At 39.0% G+C, this 17,556-nt stretch overlaps 1 protein-coding gene across 3 annotated transcripts in view; it reads left to right on the forward strand.

Moving 5' to 3' along the window:
* The window catches only part of slu7 (SLU7 homolog, splicing factor), a 54,322-nt gene extending 38,618 nt beyond the window's left edge, over positions 1-15,704 (forward strand). For all 3 annotated transcript variants that reach the window (XM_043703869.1, XM_043703868.1, XM_043703867.1), the window contains 4 exons: positions 6,310-6,414; positions 7,569-7,652; positions 13,350-13,460; positions 14,875-15,704. In XM_043703869.1, coding sequence (XP_043559804.1) covers positions 6,310-6,414; positions 7,569-7,652; positions 13,350-13,460; positions 14,875-15,054 — 480 coding nt within the window. In that variant the 3' untranslated portion in view covers positions 15,055-15,704. The remainder of the gene's footprint in view (positions 1-6,309; positions 6,415-7,568; positions 7,653-13,349; positions 13,461-14,874) is intronic.
* Positions 15,705-17,556: the final 1,852 nt, after the last annotated feature.

Raw genomic sequence — 17,556 nt, forward strand, 5'->3', positions numbered from 1 at the left:
GCACCTTGCTCCCCATTTAGACCTGTCCTTGCCTGGTACTGCTTTATTTCCCACTTAACTGGAAGTTCTTCATCAGGATTCTGATCTTGGCAAACCCATGCAATATCGAAGATTAGTTATACTGAGGAGAAAAGAAACTTGCATTCATGTTGAATTTTGACCTCATGATGTTATAGAGGTCTATAGCACAGAAAAAGGCCCATCATCCCATCAAGTCTGCGCCAGTCAAAAACAACCACCTAACGTTTCTAATTCCACTTTCTAGCACTTGGCCCATAGCCTTGTATGCCTTCACATTGCAAATGTACATTTAAATTCTAATTAAACATTGAGGGTTTCTGCCTCTAATACTCTTTATAGGCAGTGAGTTCAAGATTCCCATCACCCTCTGAGTGAAAAATGTTTTCCTCACATCCCCTGTAAACATCCTGCACCTTAATGTTAATTCTATACCCCTGGTCATTGATCCCTCCATCTGTATGGATTTCAGTAAGACGTTCGACAAGGTTTCTTCCTATCTACGGTGTCTGTGGCACTCATTTAATTTAAATATCTCAACCATGGATTCCCCCCACCCCGTATTCTTCTGTTCCAAGGAAAACAAACTTTGTCTTCAGCCCAGATCAATCTCCTTAGCATTCTGTCTAGTGCAATCATATCTTCCTATAAGGTCAATTTCAGAACTGCACACACATAATTTGTTGTGGCCTCACAATTCCTTTTTATACAGGTCTGGTATTATCTCCCTTCTCTTGAACTCTCTCAGCCTTGACTAATAAAGACATATGAGATACATGCACTATCTACCTGTCCTCGTTCAAGAGAGCAGCTTACTACCATCTCTTGAAGATAATGAGGTATTAGCTCAAATGCAAGCCAGCTATTGATGCCTGCACCTTCTATGAAAAAGAACAAAAGGTGTCCACATTAAATTTATAAATTATATACTGTTGTTTGAGATGAAGGTTAATGTTGATGGGCATGTGAAGTAGATCACCTGTTTAAGTGCGGTTTATTGGACAATTCATAGTGAGGGATAGAAATATCAACAAGAACTTGATATAGGATAAGCAGTCCATTGAAGAACCTTTTCATGGTTCAATGGGGAAGGGTTCAGAAATAGAGTGGACACAACATTTCTTGGAAAAAGTCCATTTTATTCTCCTGATGTCTTCATCTCTATCACATCTGTTCTGATGATGCATCCTTCCGTATTAATACTTCTGATATGTAATTCCTTTTTCTCAACAAAAGATTTATCTTCACAGTAGTTAATAGGATTTTTCTGTTTTTGCCCTATTTCCCTCCTCTCTACTTACTGCTTCTTCCTTCAGAAACACAAGTGGATTTCCTTTGTGCTCAACTTCGATGTAATCAACCTGAGTACTCAACAGATCATCCTCTGGCATTTTGACCACCTCAAGAGGGACACCACAAACAAATAGGGACTCCGGTCTGAAAAGCAACCCTTCATCACCACCCTCTGTCTTCTACATGCAAGTCAGTTCTGTATCCAAATGGTTCCTTCTCCCTATAATCCATGTAATCTAACCTTGCTAATCAGTCTACCATGGTGAACCTTGTCGAACGTCTTACTGAAATCCATATAGATCACGTCCACCACATTGTCCTCATCAATCCTCTTTGTTACTTCTTCAAAAAAACCTTAGTGAGGGATGATTTCCTATGCACAAAGCTGTGTTGACTACCCCTAATCAGTTCTTGCCTAACCAAATAAACATAGATCTTGCCCCTCAGCATTCCCTCCAACAACTTGCCCACCACCAACATCAGGCTCACCAGTCTATAGTTCCCTGGCTTTTCCTTACTATCTTTCTTAAATAATGGCACCATGTTAGCTAACTTCCAGTCTGCTGGCACCTCACCTATGACTATCGATGGTCAAAATATCTCAGCAAAGGGCCCAGCAATCACTTCGCTAGGTTTCCAGAACCTTGGTATGCAGATTCATATTTCCTTCAAAATGGAGTTGTAGGTAGATAGGAGAGTGAAGAAGGGCCAAGTGCTGGCAAAAGGGATGAGATTAATTTAGAATATCTGCTTAGCATGGATGAGTTGGACCGAAGGGTCTGTTTCCATACTGTTTGTATCTATGACTCTATAAATACATGTGTCTCTGTTCCCTTTCTGAAGGGATTATTACCTTCACTGACAGTCCACACCTGAAATCAACCCCAATATCATCCCTCCTTCCTTTGGCACTTTCAATGGAATTGCAAAATGCAAACTTTTTATCACATCCTTTTCATTCCATCCAAGTTTCTAGACTCCTCTTCATTGTTAACATTCTAATTAGGGTACTGTATTCTCTGTTTACAATGTAATCTGCTATGCACTGAGGCAGCTGGATACAGATTATGTAACTGCTTTATAGAATACCTCTATTTAGTTTACAAGGGTGACGCTGAGCCTGTGATTTTAATTCTCTATCTTGTTCTTACTCTGACTCTTCCATCCTTAGCCTTGTACAATTTTCTAAAGAAGTTCAACACAAGCTCAAAGAGCTGCATTTCATCTCTCAATTGGACACTTCACAGCCTTAGGATCTCAACATTGAGTTCATCAATCTCAGACTGAAACCTCTGCTGCATTTTAGTCTCAGCTTATTTTTCATAGCACAGTATAGGCCCTCAATGTTGTGCCAACCTTTTATCCAACTCTAAGATCAAACTATCCTATATACCCTTCATTTTACTATCATCCACATACCTATCCAAGAATCACTTGAATGTCCCTAAAATATCTGACTTTACTACCACTGCTGGCAGTGTATTTCCACTCTGTGTAAAGAACCTGCCTCTGACAACTCTCCTAAACTTTCCTCCAATCACCTGACATTATGCCCCCTTGTGGTAGACTTTTCCCACGGCAGAAATGGCTGAGTATTCACTCTATCTGTGCCCCTCATCATCTTATAGACCTCTATCAAGTTATCTCTCATTCTTCTTCGCTCAAATGAGAAAAGCCATAGCCCCCTCAACCTTTCTTCATAAGACATGCCCTCCAGTACAGGCAGCATCCTTGTAAATCTCCTTTGCACCCTCTCTAAAGCTTCCACATCCTTTATAATGAGGTGACCAGAATGGAACACAATATTCCAAGTGTGGTCTTACCAGGGCTCTCTCGAGCTGTAGACTCGCAGCTCTTAAACTCAGTCCCCCTGCTCATGAAAGCCAACACACGGTACGCCTTCTTAACATCCCTTTCAATATGGCAACTTTGAGGAATCTATGGGCATGGACCCCAAGATCCCTCTGTTCTTCCACACTGCTAAGAATCCTGTGTTTAACAGTGTATTCAAATTCGACCTTTCAAAATGAATTACTTCTCACTTTTCCAGGTTGAACTTCGTCTGCCACTTATCAGCCCAGTTCTGTATCCTGTCAATGTTCAATTGCAACTTACACAGCCCTCCACACTATCTACCACTCCACCAACTTTAGTGTTATCAGCAAACTTACTAACCCATTCTTCTACTTCCACTTCTTCATCCAAGTAATTTATAAAAATCACCAAGAGCAGAGGTCCTAGGACAGATCCCTGCGAAACACCACTGGTCACTGAGCTCAAGGCTAAATACATTCCATCCACTCCTACCCTCTGTCTTCTATAGGCCAGCCAATTCTGTATCCACACAGCCTAATTTATGTGTATCCCATGCTGCCTCACTTGCTGAATGAGCCTACAATGGGGAAGCTTATCAAATGCTTTATTATAATCCATGCACACCATATCCAGTGCTCTACTTTCATCAGTGTGTTTTGTCACATCCTCAAAGAATTCAGTAAGACATGTGAGGCATGACCTGCCCCTCTCAAAGCCATACTGTCTATCTCTAATCAAACTGTGGTTTTTCAAGTAATCACAAATCCTGTCTCTCTGAATCCTCTCCAATAATTTACCCACCACAGACATGAGGCTGACTGACTGGTCTATAATTCCCAGAATTCTATCCCCTCTCTTGAATAAGGGAATAACGTCATCTGGCACTACTCTAGTGGACAGTGAAGACACAAAGATCAGTGCCAAAGACGCAGCAATCTCTTCCCTCACTTCCTGTAGAAACCTTGGGTATATCCTATCTAGCCCAGGGGATTTACCCTTATGTTTTTCAAAATTTTCAGCGCATCATCCTCCTTGACATTAACCTATTCAAGTACATCAGCCTGTTTCATGCTGAGCTCACAAATGTCAAGGTCCCACTCCGTAGTGAATATTGAAGCAAAGTATTCATTAAGGACTTCCCTACCACCTCCGACTCCAAGCACAAGTTCTCTCCACTATCCCTGATGGGCCCTACCCTCACTCTGGCCACCTGTTGTTCCTCACATAAGTGTAGAATGTTTTAGGGTTTTCCTTAATCCTGCCTGCTAAAGCATTTTCACGTCCCCTTCAGGCTCTCGTAAGTCCATTGTTCAGTTCCTTCCTGGCTGAATTGCAACCCTCTGAAGCCCTGAATGATCCTTTCCTCCTCCACTTTAAGTAAGCTTCCTTCTTCCTCTTGACCAGATGTTCCACATCCCTTTATTACCTGAGGTTCCTTTACCCTACCAGCCCTTCCTTGCATCAGTGGGTCAAACCTATCCAGCACTATCAGCAAGTGCTTCCTGAACAACTTCCACATTTCTGTTATACACTCCTGAGAATATCTGTTCCCAATTTAGGTGCTCCATTCCTGCCTATTAGCATTGTAATTTCCCCCTCCCCCAATTAAATACTTTCCCATACTGTCTGCTCCACAACTACAGTAAAGGTCGGGGAGTTGTGATCACTATCACCGAAATGCTCTCCCACCGAGAGATCTGACACCTGGCCTGGTTCATTGCCGAGCAGCAAATTCAATATGGCCTCACTTCTAGTCAGCCTATCTACATATTGTATCAGGAATCCTTCCTGGACACATCTGACAAAAGCTGCTCCGAACTATTTGAACTAAGGTTTCAGTCAATATGAGGGAAGTTCAAGTCACCCATTACAACAAACCTGTTACTTCTGCATCTTTCCAAAATCTGCCTCCCAATTTATTCCTCTGTGTCTCTTGTTACTGGGAGGTCTGTCGAAAACTCTCAATAATGTGACTGCTCCTTCCCTGTTTCTTACTTCCACCCACACTGTACTATTCCTTATTAGCAATGCCACTCCCCCACCTCTTTTACCTCCCCTTCTATTCCTTTTGAAACATTTAAACCCTGGAACGTCCAACAACCATTCTTCCTGCTGTGGTATCCAAGTCTCCATAATGACCACAATCTCGTAGTTCCAAGTACAGAAGTTCCAACTTCTGGCTGCTCTCCCTCCCCCTTAAGAATCCTGTAGACTCGATCCAAGACGTCCCTGACCCTGGCAGCTGGGAGGCAACATACCATCCAGGAGTCTCGTTCGCCACCACAGAATCTTCTGTCCGTTCCTCTTCCCGGCAGCCCCTGGTCTGTGCTTTCACCACTCCTGCTGCTGCAATAAGACTGCTTATTCACAAGGCAAGTATTTACCAGGAAAGGTTTGCCTTCCTGGCAGTACTCTGTTCGGTGCTGTCACCACCCCTGCTGCTGCAGTGGAGGTGCCTCTTTTCAGGTGGTAGTTGTTCATTGTTCTGCCCTCCACACTTCCACAAGACATTTCTTTTACATGTAACATTATCACTCTGTCTAGTCTTACACCACCAACCCTTTTTTCATTTAATCTCTTCTGTCTTAAAACCTACACAGACCTTCAATGTTGTTCGTTTTTACCATCGACCCCTCTCCTTCGACTTACTAAATTAGATGAAAAATCATCAACCTGAAATGTTAACTCGGTTTCTCCCTCTAATAGTGCAGCTGGACCTGCTTACTGTTTTCAGGTTTTTAATTTTAGATTTGCAGAATCAGCAGTGTTTTCCTTTTGTTTGTATGCATGGGACTATATTTGTTTGGTCCATTTCTTGTAGTATCAGAGAAGTGTTACTTCCACTTCAAATTAATCAATGTTTTTCCAAAATAATTTTTAGTATTACAGCAGTGACAAAATTGTCATGTTTGGCTGTTATGGGAAGGTAATAAATATCAGATTGTGCACCCAGTTGGTAGTCCAAAACTTATGTAAGAAGCTGCCTATTAGCTCAAGAAGTGTCTCAATTTTTGAACTTCTCTGTTAACTTTGTACATGTTACTTTCTTAAATAGCTTTGAATATATCCCTATAAATTTGTAATTCTAATGCAATGTAATGAGTTTTCAAATCTTTTGGTTGCAGATGCTTTATTTTGTAGACATTTGTTTTCATTTGATATTTCACTTGTGTTATTTTTCAGGCTGTTTGGGGCTCCTACTGGAAGGAAGGGAAATGGGGATATAAGTGTTGTCACTCATTTATCAAAACATCTTATTGTACAGGAGAAGCAGGAAAACAGATTGCTGTAAGTACTGAAATTCTTCAGACTTGTCAATGTTTCCTCACAAAATTATGTAATTTTTCAGCAGTTCGAATGCAATCTTGTGTACTTCTAATTTATTTTTAATTATTCAAGTCAATAAGCTATTTGGTTCATATTTAAGCTGGAATTGCATCTTCATACATGGATTCAAAATTTAATCTTTGATGAATATTTCATCATTCTCCTGACTTCAGCTTTGTAAATGGTAGAAGAGGTTTAATAGGTTTGGAAGTGAGCCACTCGTTGCAAGCTAACCATGATCCACTCCATTCCTGAAACCATAGAGTTAATGTGGACAGTCCAGATAAGCTTCTAGTATAGAAAATGCTAATAGTTATGCCATTTAAGTCAAGAAATTATTAAGCTTTCTCTTGTTTGAACTGATCACTATCAGCCACTTTAAGCTTAAACCTGAATGCTATCTAGATCCTGCTGTAGTCTGATATAGGACACTTCTTCATCCAAGGAATTCCGAATGGAGTTGAACATGATTTATTAAGTGACGACCTGCATTGACATTATGACAGAGAAAGATGACATAATAAAACCAATAGTTGAAGGAAACTGAAGTTGTAAGTTCATACCTTAGATACATAGAGAGTTTTAGGGTTCTACTGAAGTGCAGAAGCTAAAAATACGAATAGTAAAGATAAACTGAAACTTTAATGACAAAACATTAATTTTAGATTTAAATTAATGTTATTTTCTGATTCTGTTGAAAGGTCTACAAATAATCAATTAGCATGTATTAATGGCGGTGGTAGTGTTCTAGTGCTAATGTTATAATAATCCAGTAATAATCCAGACTTCATAACATGGTAGATGGGGAAATTTGAATTCAACACAAAACCTGCATTTAAAGCTTAATCTAATAGCAACCATGTCACCATTGTCAATTGTAAAAGCTCTTCTGGCTCACGAATACCCTTTAGGGTTAGAAATCTGCCAACTTTACCTAGTCAGATTGACATGTGACTCCAAACGTGCAGTTAGAGATGGTCATCTCGTTAATGATTTTTTAAAAATCACTCTTGGTTCTGTTGGACTGCTGTACTCACAACATTGTCTATTTATTGGTAGATTCAAAGCTAGATTTCAATCTTCATCAATATTTTGCTCTTTTCTTTCTCATATAGGTGGAGGATCAATCAGAGCTTCTAAATGAGATCCCCAGTTCTATCCAGGAAGTACATGAGAGCATACCAAAAACTTTAATGGAGGCAAGTACCACTTTCACATAAAAACTAAAAGAACCGCAGATGAAAATCAGAAACAAAAACAGAAATTACTGGAAAAGCATCTGTGGAGAGAAATCAGAATTAATGTTTAAGGTTGGGTGACCCTCAAAAACTCGGTCAAGATATAATTAAGCTTTCTTTTGATTGAACTGAAGAGAGTTCTGAGGAAGGGTCACTTGACCTGAAACACTAACCCTGATTTCTCACCATGGATGTGACCAAACCTGTTGAGCTTTTTGCAGCAGTTTCTGTTTTTATTACCATTTTTGCACAACACTTTATCCAAATATAGTAGAAAGCTTTAGAAACCTCAGTTTTGTTTTATTATACAACTACTTGAATATTCAAGTAACTGTTTGAATTTTTGAATTTCTACATAATTTCCCTTGTTTTTAATACTGGTTGATAATGTTTGAATACTCAGCAGCAGGTTCATGACTTCCAGTGGTATCTTTGCAGGGCTGTCTCAAAGAAATACTGCCTCCCAGCTGAATATTTGATTTTATTCATCTTCTGTTAGGTACAAATCAAGTTTTCCAAGCAGTGCAAATTGTTTTTGTTTTGCCACTTGCAGAGCTTTATGATGTTATAGCATAAAGTGAGGTACTGGTTAACTCACTTGACTAAGTGGCTAATGTGTGATTCAGAATAATGGCAACAATATGGGAGTAGGCTTCCATTGTGGTTGAGGTATATTTGGACCTCTGTTCACTCTGCATCCTATTCAGTGACCTTCAAATAATTAAATAAGTCACCTCGTGACAAAGATGATGTCTATGTGATATTTAATCTGGTACAAGGACACCCTCTGAATCAGACGTTTACTTGAATAGTATTATCCTAAATAGAGTTTGGCCCTTCGGCAGACCAAGTTAGATCATTATGTAGGACTCGCATAATTAATAAGCTTGCAGCATTCGCAGATACAATCTGACCACGACTATAGACGCTCTTAGATCTTGTTAACTAAAACCTATTTGGTGTTTGTGGCACTTGAAGAGGAAATAAAATAAACTTGAGCATCAGGGCACATTTCTATTTCTTGTGCAGTGAAACACAGCAAGTGTTGCAACAAGTCAGCGACCAACATATGAACTTTAAAAGGAATTGGCTTTTTGTTTTATTCGTTTGTGGAAATCGTATCGCTGGCTGGCTAGCATTTATTGCTCATCCCTAGTTGCCCATGAGAAGGTAGTGCCTTCTCATGGGCAACTAGGGATGCCTTCTTGAACCACTGCAGTCCATTTGTTGTAAGTCAGTGAAGGAATTCCAGGAAGGGAATGGTGATATATTTCCAACTCAGGATGGTTTGTGACTTGAAAGAGAACTTGCAGGTGGTGGTGTTCCCATGTATCTTGAACTCCTGGATAGATATGCTTGTGGGTTTAGAAGGTGCTGTCTCAGGATCTTTGGGAAATCTCTGCAGTGGATCTTGTGGATGAACTACAATGGTAGAGGGAGTGGGTGTTTATAGATGTGTTGCCAGTCCAGAGGGCTACTTTGTCCTGGATGGGGTCAAGTTTCTTGAGTGTTATTAGAGTTGCATCTTTGCAGGCGACAGGGAAATTTTCCATCATATTCCTGATTCATCCCTTGTGGATGATGGACAGGCTTTGGAGAGTCAAGTGATGAGTTACTCACCATAGTATTCCTAGCCTCTACTTTCTCTTGCAGTTGCTATACTTGTGTAACAAATTCAGTTGAGTTTCTTGTCAATGGTAACCCAAACGTTGTTGATAGTAGGGGATTTCAAGATGGTGACAGTATTGAATGCCAAGGAGCGGTCGTTACGTTGTCTGTTATTAGACATAATCATTGCCTGGCGTTTGTGTGGCATGAATGTTACTTGCCACTCATCAGTCCAGGCCTGGATATTGTCCAGATTTTGAACATGCAGATACTGCTTCAGTATCTGAGGAATCAGGAATGATGCTGAACGTTATGCAATTATCAGTGAATATCTCACTTCCAACCTTATGATGGAGGGTAGGTCATTGATGAGGCAGCTGAAAATGTTTGGGTTTAGGACACTAACTATGGAACTTATGAAGTGATGTACTGGAGTTGAGATAACTGACCTCCGACAAATACAGCCATTTCCTATGTACCAGATATGACTTCAACCAGCAGAGAATTTACCCCAATTCTCATTGATTCCAGTTACGCTAGGGCTCATTGATGCCACAGGTTGATCGAATGCAGCCTTAATGTCAAGGACTATCACTCTTGCCATGCCTCTGGAATTCACCTCTTTTGTCCATGTTTATACAAAGGCTGTCATGAGGTCAGGAGCTGAGTAGCCCATGCACAACCCAACCTGAGCATCACTGAGCAGCTCATTGCTGAGCAGGTGCTGCTGGACAGCACTGCTGATGACACCTTCCATCACTTTTCTGATGATTGAGAGGAGACTGATGGAATGATAATTGGCCAGGTTGGATTTGTCCAGTTTTTTGTGTACAGGACAGACCTTGGCAATTCTCCCCATTGTCTGGTGATGCCAGTATTGTAGCTGTACTGGAAGATTTTGACCAGAGGAGCAGTAAGTTCTGGGTCACATGTCTTCAGTACTATTGCCAGAATGTTGTCAGGGCCCATAACCTTTTCACTACCCAGTGTCTCCAACTGTTTCTTGATATCACGTGGAATTAATCAAATTGGCTGAAGACTATGATCCACTGAGATCCACTGGAGGAGGCCAAGATGGATCATTCATTGGGCACTTCTGGCTGAAAATTGCTGAGAATGCTTTAGCCTTATTTTTTGCATTGACGTATAGGGCTCTTGCATCATTGAGGATGGGAATATTTGTGATTTTGTTTAATTGTTCACCACCGTTCACGACAGGATGTAGCAGGACTGCAGAATTGGTTGAGAGATTATTTAGCTCTGTCTATTACTTGCTGCTTATGCTATTTGGCACTCAAGTAGTCTTGTTTGGTAGCTTCACTGGGTAGACATCTGCTACTCCTGGCATGCCCTCTTGCACTCTCCACAAAACCAGAGGGTCCCCAATTTACAAGCATCTGACTTACAAACAGTCATACTTATGAACATGATCCTATACATGGTTGTAATTTTAGAGACCTAACATACAAAGGTTTCCAGTACTTATGAGCAGCTGTTTTCCATTGTCCAGTACTGTGTTCTGATTTGCAAATAATTAACTTAGAGTCATAAAGTCATACAGCACAGAAACAGACCCTTCGGTCTAATTTGTCCATGCTGACTAGGTATCCTAAACTGAACGAGTCCCATTTGCTGCAATTGGCCCATATCCCTCTAAACCTTTCTTATTGATGTACCTGTCCAAATGCCTTTTAAATATTGTAATTGTACCAGCCTGTATCAGTTGCTATGGCAGCATATTCCATGCACTCATCACCCCCTGTGTGAAAAGTTGTCCCTCAGGTTCCTTTTATATTTCTCCCCTCTCACCTTAAGTCTATGCTCTCTAATTTTGGACTCCCCTATTCTTGGAAAAATACCTTTGACTGTTCATCTTACCCAAGACCCTCATGATTTTATAAACCTTTTATAATGTCACCTCTCAGCCTTTGACATTCCAGGGGAAAAACAGTCCCAGACTATCCAGTCTCTCCTGATAACTCAAACCCTCCAGTCCCAGTAACATCCTTGTCATTTTTTTTCTGTACCCTTTCTAGTTTAACAGCATCCTCCCTATAGCAGGGCAACTAGAATTGTAATTTGGCAATTACAGATGATAAACTGCATATGCTTAATTTCAGACTCTTTCTTCTACTTTCTGTTCCCAAACAAATAAAACATGGCTGAGAGGCAAAGAGACCTTCAGCATGGAGACAGGCCCTCTGGCCCATGCCAACCAAAATGTCCATCCACACTAACCCCATTTCCCTGCACTTGACCCATATCCTTCCAACCCTTTCCTATCCATGTATTTGTCCAAATGCCTTTTAAATGTTGTTAATGTACCCACCTCAACCAGTTCCAATGGCAGCTTATTTCATATAGAGTGCATTCACCCTATCTGTGCCTCTCATGATCTTATACACTGCTATAAGATTCCCCCCTCGGTCTCCTATGCTGTAAAGAAAAAAGTCCAAACTTGTCCAACCTCTCCCTATAGCTCCGATCATTGAGTCCAGGCAACATCCTTGTAAATTTCTTCAGCACTCTTTCCAGTTTCATAACATCCTTCCTATAGCAAGGTGACCAAATCTGAACACAATACTCCCAAGTGCGGCCTCATCAACATCCTGTACAACTACAACATCACTTCCCAACTTCTATACTCAGTGCCCTGACTGAAGGCCAGTGTGCCAAAAGCTGCCGTCACTGCCTTGTCTTCCTGTGAGTCCACTTTCAAAGAACTATGCACCTGAATTCCAAGATCCCTCAGTTCCACTACATCGCTTAAGGCCCCACTATTCACCATGAAACTCCTACCTTGATTTGGCTTTCCAAAAGCAAGACGTAAGACATGTATATTAAATTCCATTTGCCATTTCTCAGCTGACTTCCCGAGTTGATCAAGTCCATGATACTGCCTATTTTAGTGTCATCTGCAAACTTTCTAATCATGCCTTGTACATTTTCATCCAAATTATTGATATAGATAATAAACAGTAGTGGGCCCAGCACCGATCCCTGAGGCACTCCTGTAGTCACAGGACTCAGTTTGACAAGCGGCCTTCCATTACCCTCTGCTTCCTATCATCAAGCCAATTGTGTATCCAATTTAGCAGCTTGCTGTGGAGTCCATGCGATCTAACCTTCCAGAGCAGCCTATCAGGTGGAACCATATCAAAGGCTTTATAGAAATCCATATAGATTACATTTACTGCCCTGTCTTCATCAACCTTCCTGGTCACTTCATCAAAGAACTCTAACAAATGTATGAGGCATGATCTCTCATGCACAAAGCCATGCTGACTGTTCCTAATCAAACCCTGTCTTTCCAAATGCATGGACATCTTATCTCTCAGAATATTCTCAAGTAACTTGCCTACCACAGATGTTAGCCACACTGATCTATGTAGTTCCCAGGTTTTTCATTGCAGCCCCTCTTGAATAAGGGCACAACATTCACTACCCTTCAGTCTTCTGGGACCTCACCTGTGGCTAACAATGATGTAAAAATATCAGTCAGGGCCCTCTTATTTTATTTTGTTTCATTTTAATTGACCAATCTCAATTTTCTGTGCATTGAAAGAAGTGCAGATGCTGTAAATCAGAAACCAAAACAGAATTTTCCAGAAAAGCTCAGCTGATCTGGCAGCCTCTGTGAAGTGAAATCAAAGTTTGGGTCTAGTGACACTTCCTCAGATCTCAATTTTTTATAAACTAATTGTATTCTCCAACAATGCCATTTAATAGTGAATTGCCATAGGTCAATGAAGCTTAAACTTCCTTTCATGTGGTGAAATGCCTCCATTTTATTCCTTGGCCTCCACTGTAAGTTCCCCCCCCCCCCCCCTTCCAAAATGTGTAATATCTACCTATCAAAACTTAATGACTGGTAAATATTTACCATTATCTTTTGCCAGGAGTAAAGAATACATGCTTTTGAGCTCAAACCTTTTCCGGCGGTACCACAATGTAAAGCTCATCCTTGTGAATGGACTTCAGATTGGAACCCATTTGCAATCTGGCAACTGCTTGTATTAATTATTTATAACACCGGTTTGTTTGTTATAGATTCATAAAGAAAAACTTAAAGAAAGCAATAAGAAAAAAAAGAAACATAGAAAAAGTCATGATTCAGACAGTGAAGATGAAGAAGCAAAGAAGCAAGAAAAGCTGAAAAAGGTGAGTTATATCCCAGCTTTTCTTGTCTTTTCAGAGAATTTGCATAAATCTGATATGATCATTTCCTACAGGTAATTCATTATTAACATTTTTAAAATGATATTTCATTCTGTCTCACTGATGTGCAAGCACGTACAACTACATAAATGCAATAACTAAATTGAATCTTAAACTTTACAACATTATGCTCGGGAATGTTCATCATTTGGGTTCATCAGGGTTCTACTTTGTTTTGGATTAGCTTCAACAATAAAAATCCATGTAGAAGTGATCTACGTAAACATTTGTTCATTGTGCAGCCATTTGTATGTTGATTATGTCTGTGCATGACAGCTTCTATTCCATATTTATAAAATAAATTTTATTATCTATCAGAAGCCCTAGCAATAGGGGTCTTTAACTGACTACAGTTCAAATAGGCTACCCTTGCATTTTGTAAAGAAAACATTAGTTGTTCCATATAGTTTTATTTAATTGTAGTTTATCTCAAATAATACATGTGGCATAAAAATATTTAGAACATAATTTTTAAATATTGAAGTTCCGATCTATTGCTATACTTCATTGCCCTGCAAGTAGAAACATATATTGAATAATACACTACATCAAATCACCACAGTTGTGCATGTACTGACATTGATGTTCTTTATCCCACCTGACACTTTTTGACCAATTTTCTTTCCTCATACTTCTGAAAGTTTCTGTGCTGGTTAACTCTATGACTCTATCTTGCTTTAATGTTTCTAACAAAAAGAAATGACTGCCATATCACATCCCTTTGATTAATGTCCATTTTTATTCAATTATGGCATTATAATGTACCTTTTTTGAAGGAAGATATGAGGTATGTTTCAAATGCAACTTGGCTGTTAGTTTACTTTCAGATGAAACTTGTAGCTGTCGCAAATACTGACTGTGGTTTACCAATGACATACATAGTGTAGCAGATTCTAATGCCTGTTGAAATTGCATGTAATTGATGATATACAATGGATTTCACATGAATCAGTAATTTTTTGAGTTACATTTCCTCTTGGCTAGTTTCACCTTCTGTAAGAGCAAATACTCTTCATTTTCAGCTTGCACTCTCCTGATAATTAATTCTATGATCTTTACCTGAAATAGGAAGTAACCAGAGCACCCTTTGCAAAATAAAATCACAATGAATAGAACTAATAATATTAGTGTTTTTTTAAAAAAAATCAAATACTTTAAACAAACACACCAGCATTAGAAGCTATGTTAACCCATTTATATTTAGGAGATGATCCTGTAAGCCCTGTACCTAATCCCAAACGATATGCATGGCACATGGTTTTGTGGTCTGTCTGACTCTCATACTTTAGAAATCAGTTAAGCTTTCAGGATTGTTGCTGTGTAACTGCTACCACATATTTTATTTTAACATACTCAGGCCCTGGTTGCTGAAGAAGCTCGTTTGAAGCAAGTTGAACAAATTTTGCAAATTGATGAACGTAAGCGAGGTTACAACAGCATATATGAAGTGAAGGAACCTACAGAAGAAGAAATGGAGGCATACAGAATGAAACGTCAACGACCCGAAGATCCGATGGCTTCTTTCCTTGGAAAGTAATGTATACGACTCCTATCAAGGCTAAATCATTGAAACCTGTCCAGAAACCATGAACACCAATGCTACAGAAGTTTGACTTTTCTGGTCAAGTTAAAGAAAACAAAATTCCATTTTTACTTATAATGAACTCAGCATCTTATTTTGCAAATGCTGTATATTTTGCAGAGAGTCCCCCACCTGGAGAAACTGACACTTGGTACTGTTCACCCTTCAGGATTTGGTTTGGTTTGGCAAATAGTTTTAAGCTGTATAAAGGTTTGTCATTTTAATGTACTTGCAGAGTGTCAAGGGCTTGTGTTCTTCGAGTAAATTGAATAATTCAATTTATATTTCTAGTCGGTTCTACTGAAAGCTGGCATGGATCTGATGGGCCAAATGGCTGCCTCTTTTGTTATAATGATATAATGATTCATTAACATGACTCATACAAAGGCATATGCTAACACAAGGTTAAGAAGCCTGCAAATTCAATTCTTGCTTTGCCAGAAGTGCTCTAACCATAAAATTGCAGATATGACTCTTTCCAAATGTGTAATTTCCTTTGTATCACTTATTTATAGTACTTTATTTCTTTTCACATTTTCTATGTATAATTTTCAGCTCCATCTTGAATTTATACTTTAAAGTTTGTCCTTTTGTTGACAATAAAATCTGCATTGATTGCAAAAAAGCTAAGAAAAAGGATGATTTTTTTTAAGCCTGTTATTATGATGCTCCCCTCTCTTCCATCATGTTTCCCGTATGAACCCCATTTCCCAATTAGTTAACAACAGTGTAATTAATAAAATGACTTCCATCTTAAGAAATGTTTAACATGATTTAATTCTTCAAGCCTGACTTCCTACCCCTGTTGAATAGTTCTTCTGATTTTTACTTGTAAAAACACTGTTAACTGAAATTTCTTGAATTGCAAAAATAACATTAGAGTTTTTCCCATGGTTGAACCTGTGAGCTGAAGAACATATTTTGAGCATTCACCCTGACTGATTTTGCAAAGGCAGCTTAAGACACAGTTATTCACAAGCTGAGAGGCACTGCACTGTTTAACAAAAATAGACAATTGTTGACCAAAGTGGCAAGGATTGTGTCCATTTGGCCTTCAGCACAATTAATTGGAAGACCAAAGTTTATTTTTGGTGTGGGTTGAATGGGTGAACAGTTGCTGCTACACAGCCTCCTATCCCAACCACATACAGTTCAGTGAACATCCAATGTCCATTTTCCAACAGGAGGCACCACATAGAAATCAGGAACAGAGAACCTGGCCAACTATTTTATCGTTCTTTGCTTCCCATGTAATCTTGTATTCATTGTATTGTCCATAATGTTTCATTCTTTAGCTCTCTTTGAAGTCAGAAAAGAAATCCAGTTGAGACATTGGTGAAGTAAATCAAGAAAGACTATTTTCACCCGTTAACAGAGGCTAAGTTTAATATTTTCCCATAATGAAGGAAGCTGTTGGGCGAATGTCTAGTTTTCTGGTTAGCCATTAAGACATGGAGTTAGACAAATAAGAAAACAAATGAATGTAGTGTAATGATAAGAAAATTGGTTTGGACTAGAATTATTTCAAAGATTATGAATGCAATGAGCTTTTTATTCCTCTTCTGACATTTGTAAAATGCTGTTCTATGAAGGCAAATGCAGGTTTTCTCTCTGATGCAAGCTCTGTATTCCCATTGTATACAAAGATATTGTCAGATCTCCAGTCTCTCACTTTAGTAGCATTATGAATCTGCAAAGTGTGTTTCCTTGTAGTAAGTACTGAGTGGTTATTTTAACCAAAGGTAAATCATTTTTAAGTTAATAAATAAGTAGTGGATTGCTACTTACCAAATAGTTGGCAGAGAATTGCGGGGAAATGTCTGTCTATTTCATTTGAATATATTAGAATCAATATTTAAGACAGACAAAAATATCCACTTTTTATTGAAGTCTGCTGATTAAAGTTTATTTTCTGCAAAAGATAAATTGCATGCATACTTTGCAACAGGCAGATCTTAATATCGGAGCATGAATTGCTCACATCTACATTTATCTTACATGGAGTGAAGTGAAGGTCAAAGATTATTTTTCAACTTTTATAGTTTGTATTTCATTATAATTGAAGGTCACTTTGCTTTGCTTTCTTTTATTATGGGTAATTAATTTACAAAAGTATTTTTGCAACAATGCCTTTTTTTAGCGTACAGGTAATCTCAGATGTACTGGGTTTGTAGTACTTTAAAGGGAGAAATAATTGGAGGTTTTTTTCCCTATTTTTCCATTGAACTTTTATTTAGTGTAGTAATTTCAACTGATCCCATGTGTGGCCACTCTTCATTAAATCTATGACATTTGATTTTATTTTTGTCTGTATTCTGTGTTGTCTTACTAGTTTAGGAGCATGACTCTAACCTTCAATGTTCTAAATTGATGGCCATTTTGAGATTAAGAAGGAGCATTAGTAAGCAATACTGTTTTGTCTTTGCCATAAATCAAATCAATATGATCTAAATAATA

The sequence above is a fragment of the Chiloscyllium plagiosum genome, chromosome 14 (genome assembly GCF_004010195.1).
Source record: "Chiloscyllium plagiosum isolate BGI_BamShark_2017 chromosome 14, ASM401019v2, whole genome shotgun sequence".
In the NCBI taxonomy this organism is placed as follows: Eukaryota; Metazoa; Chordata; class Chondrichthyes; order Orectolobiformes; family Hemiscylliidae; genus Chiloscyllium; species Chiloscyllium plagiosum.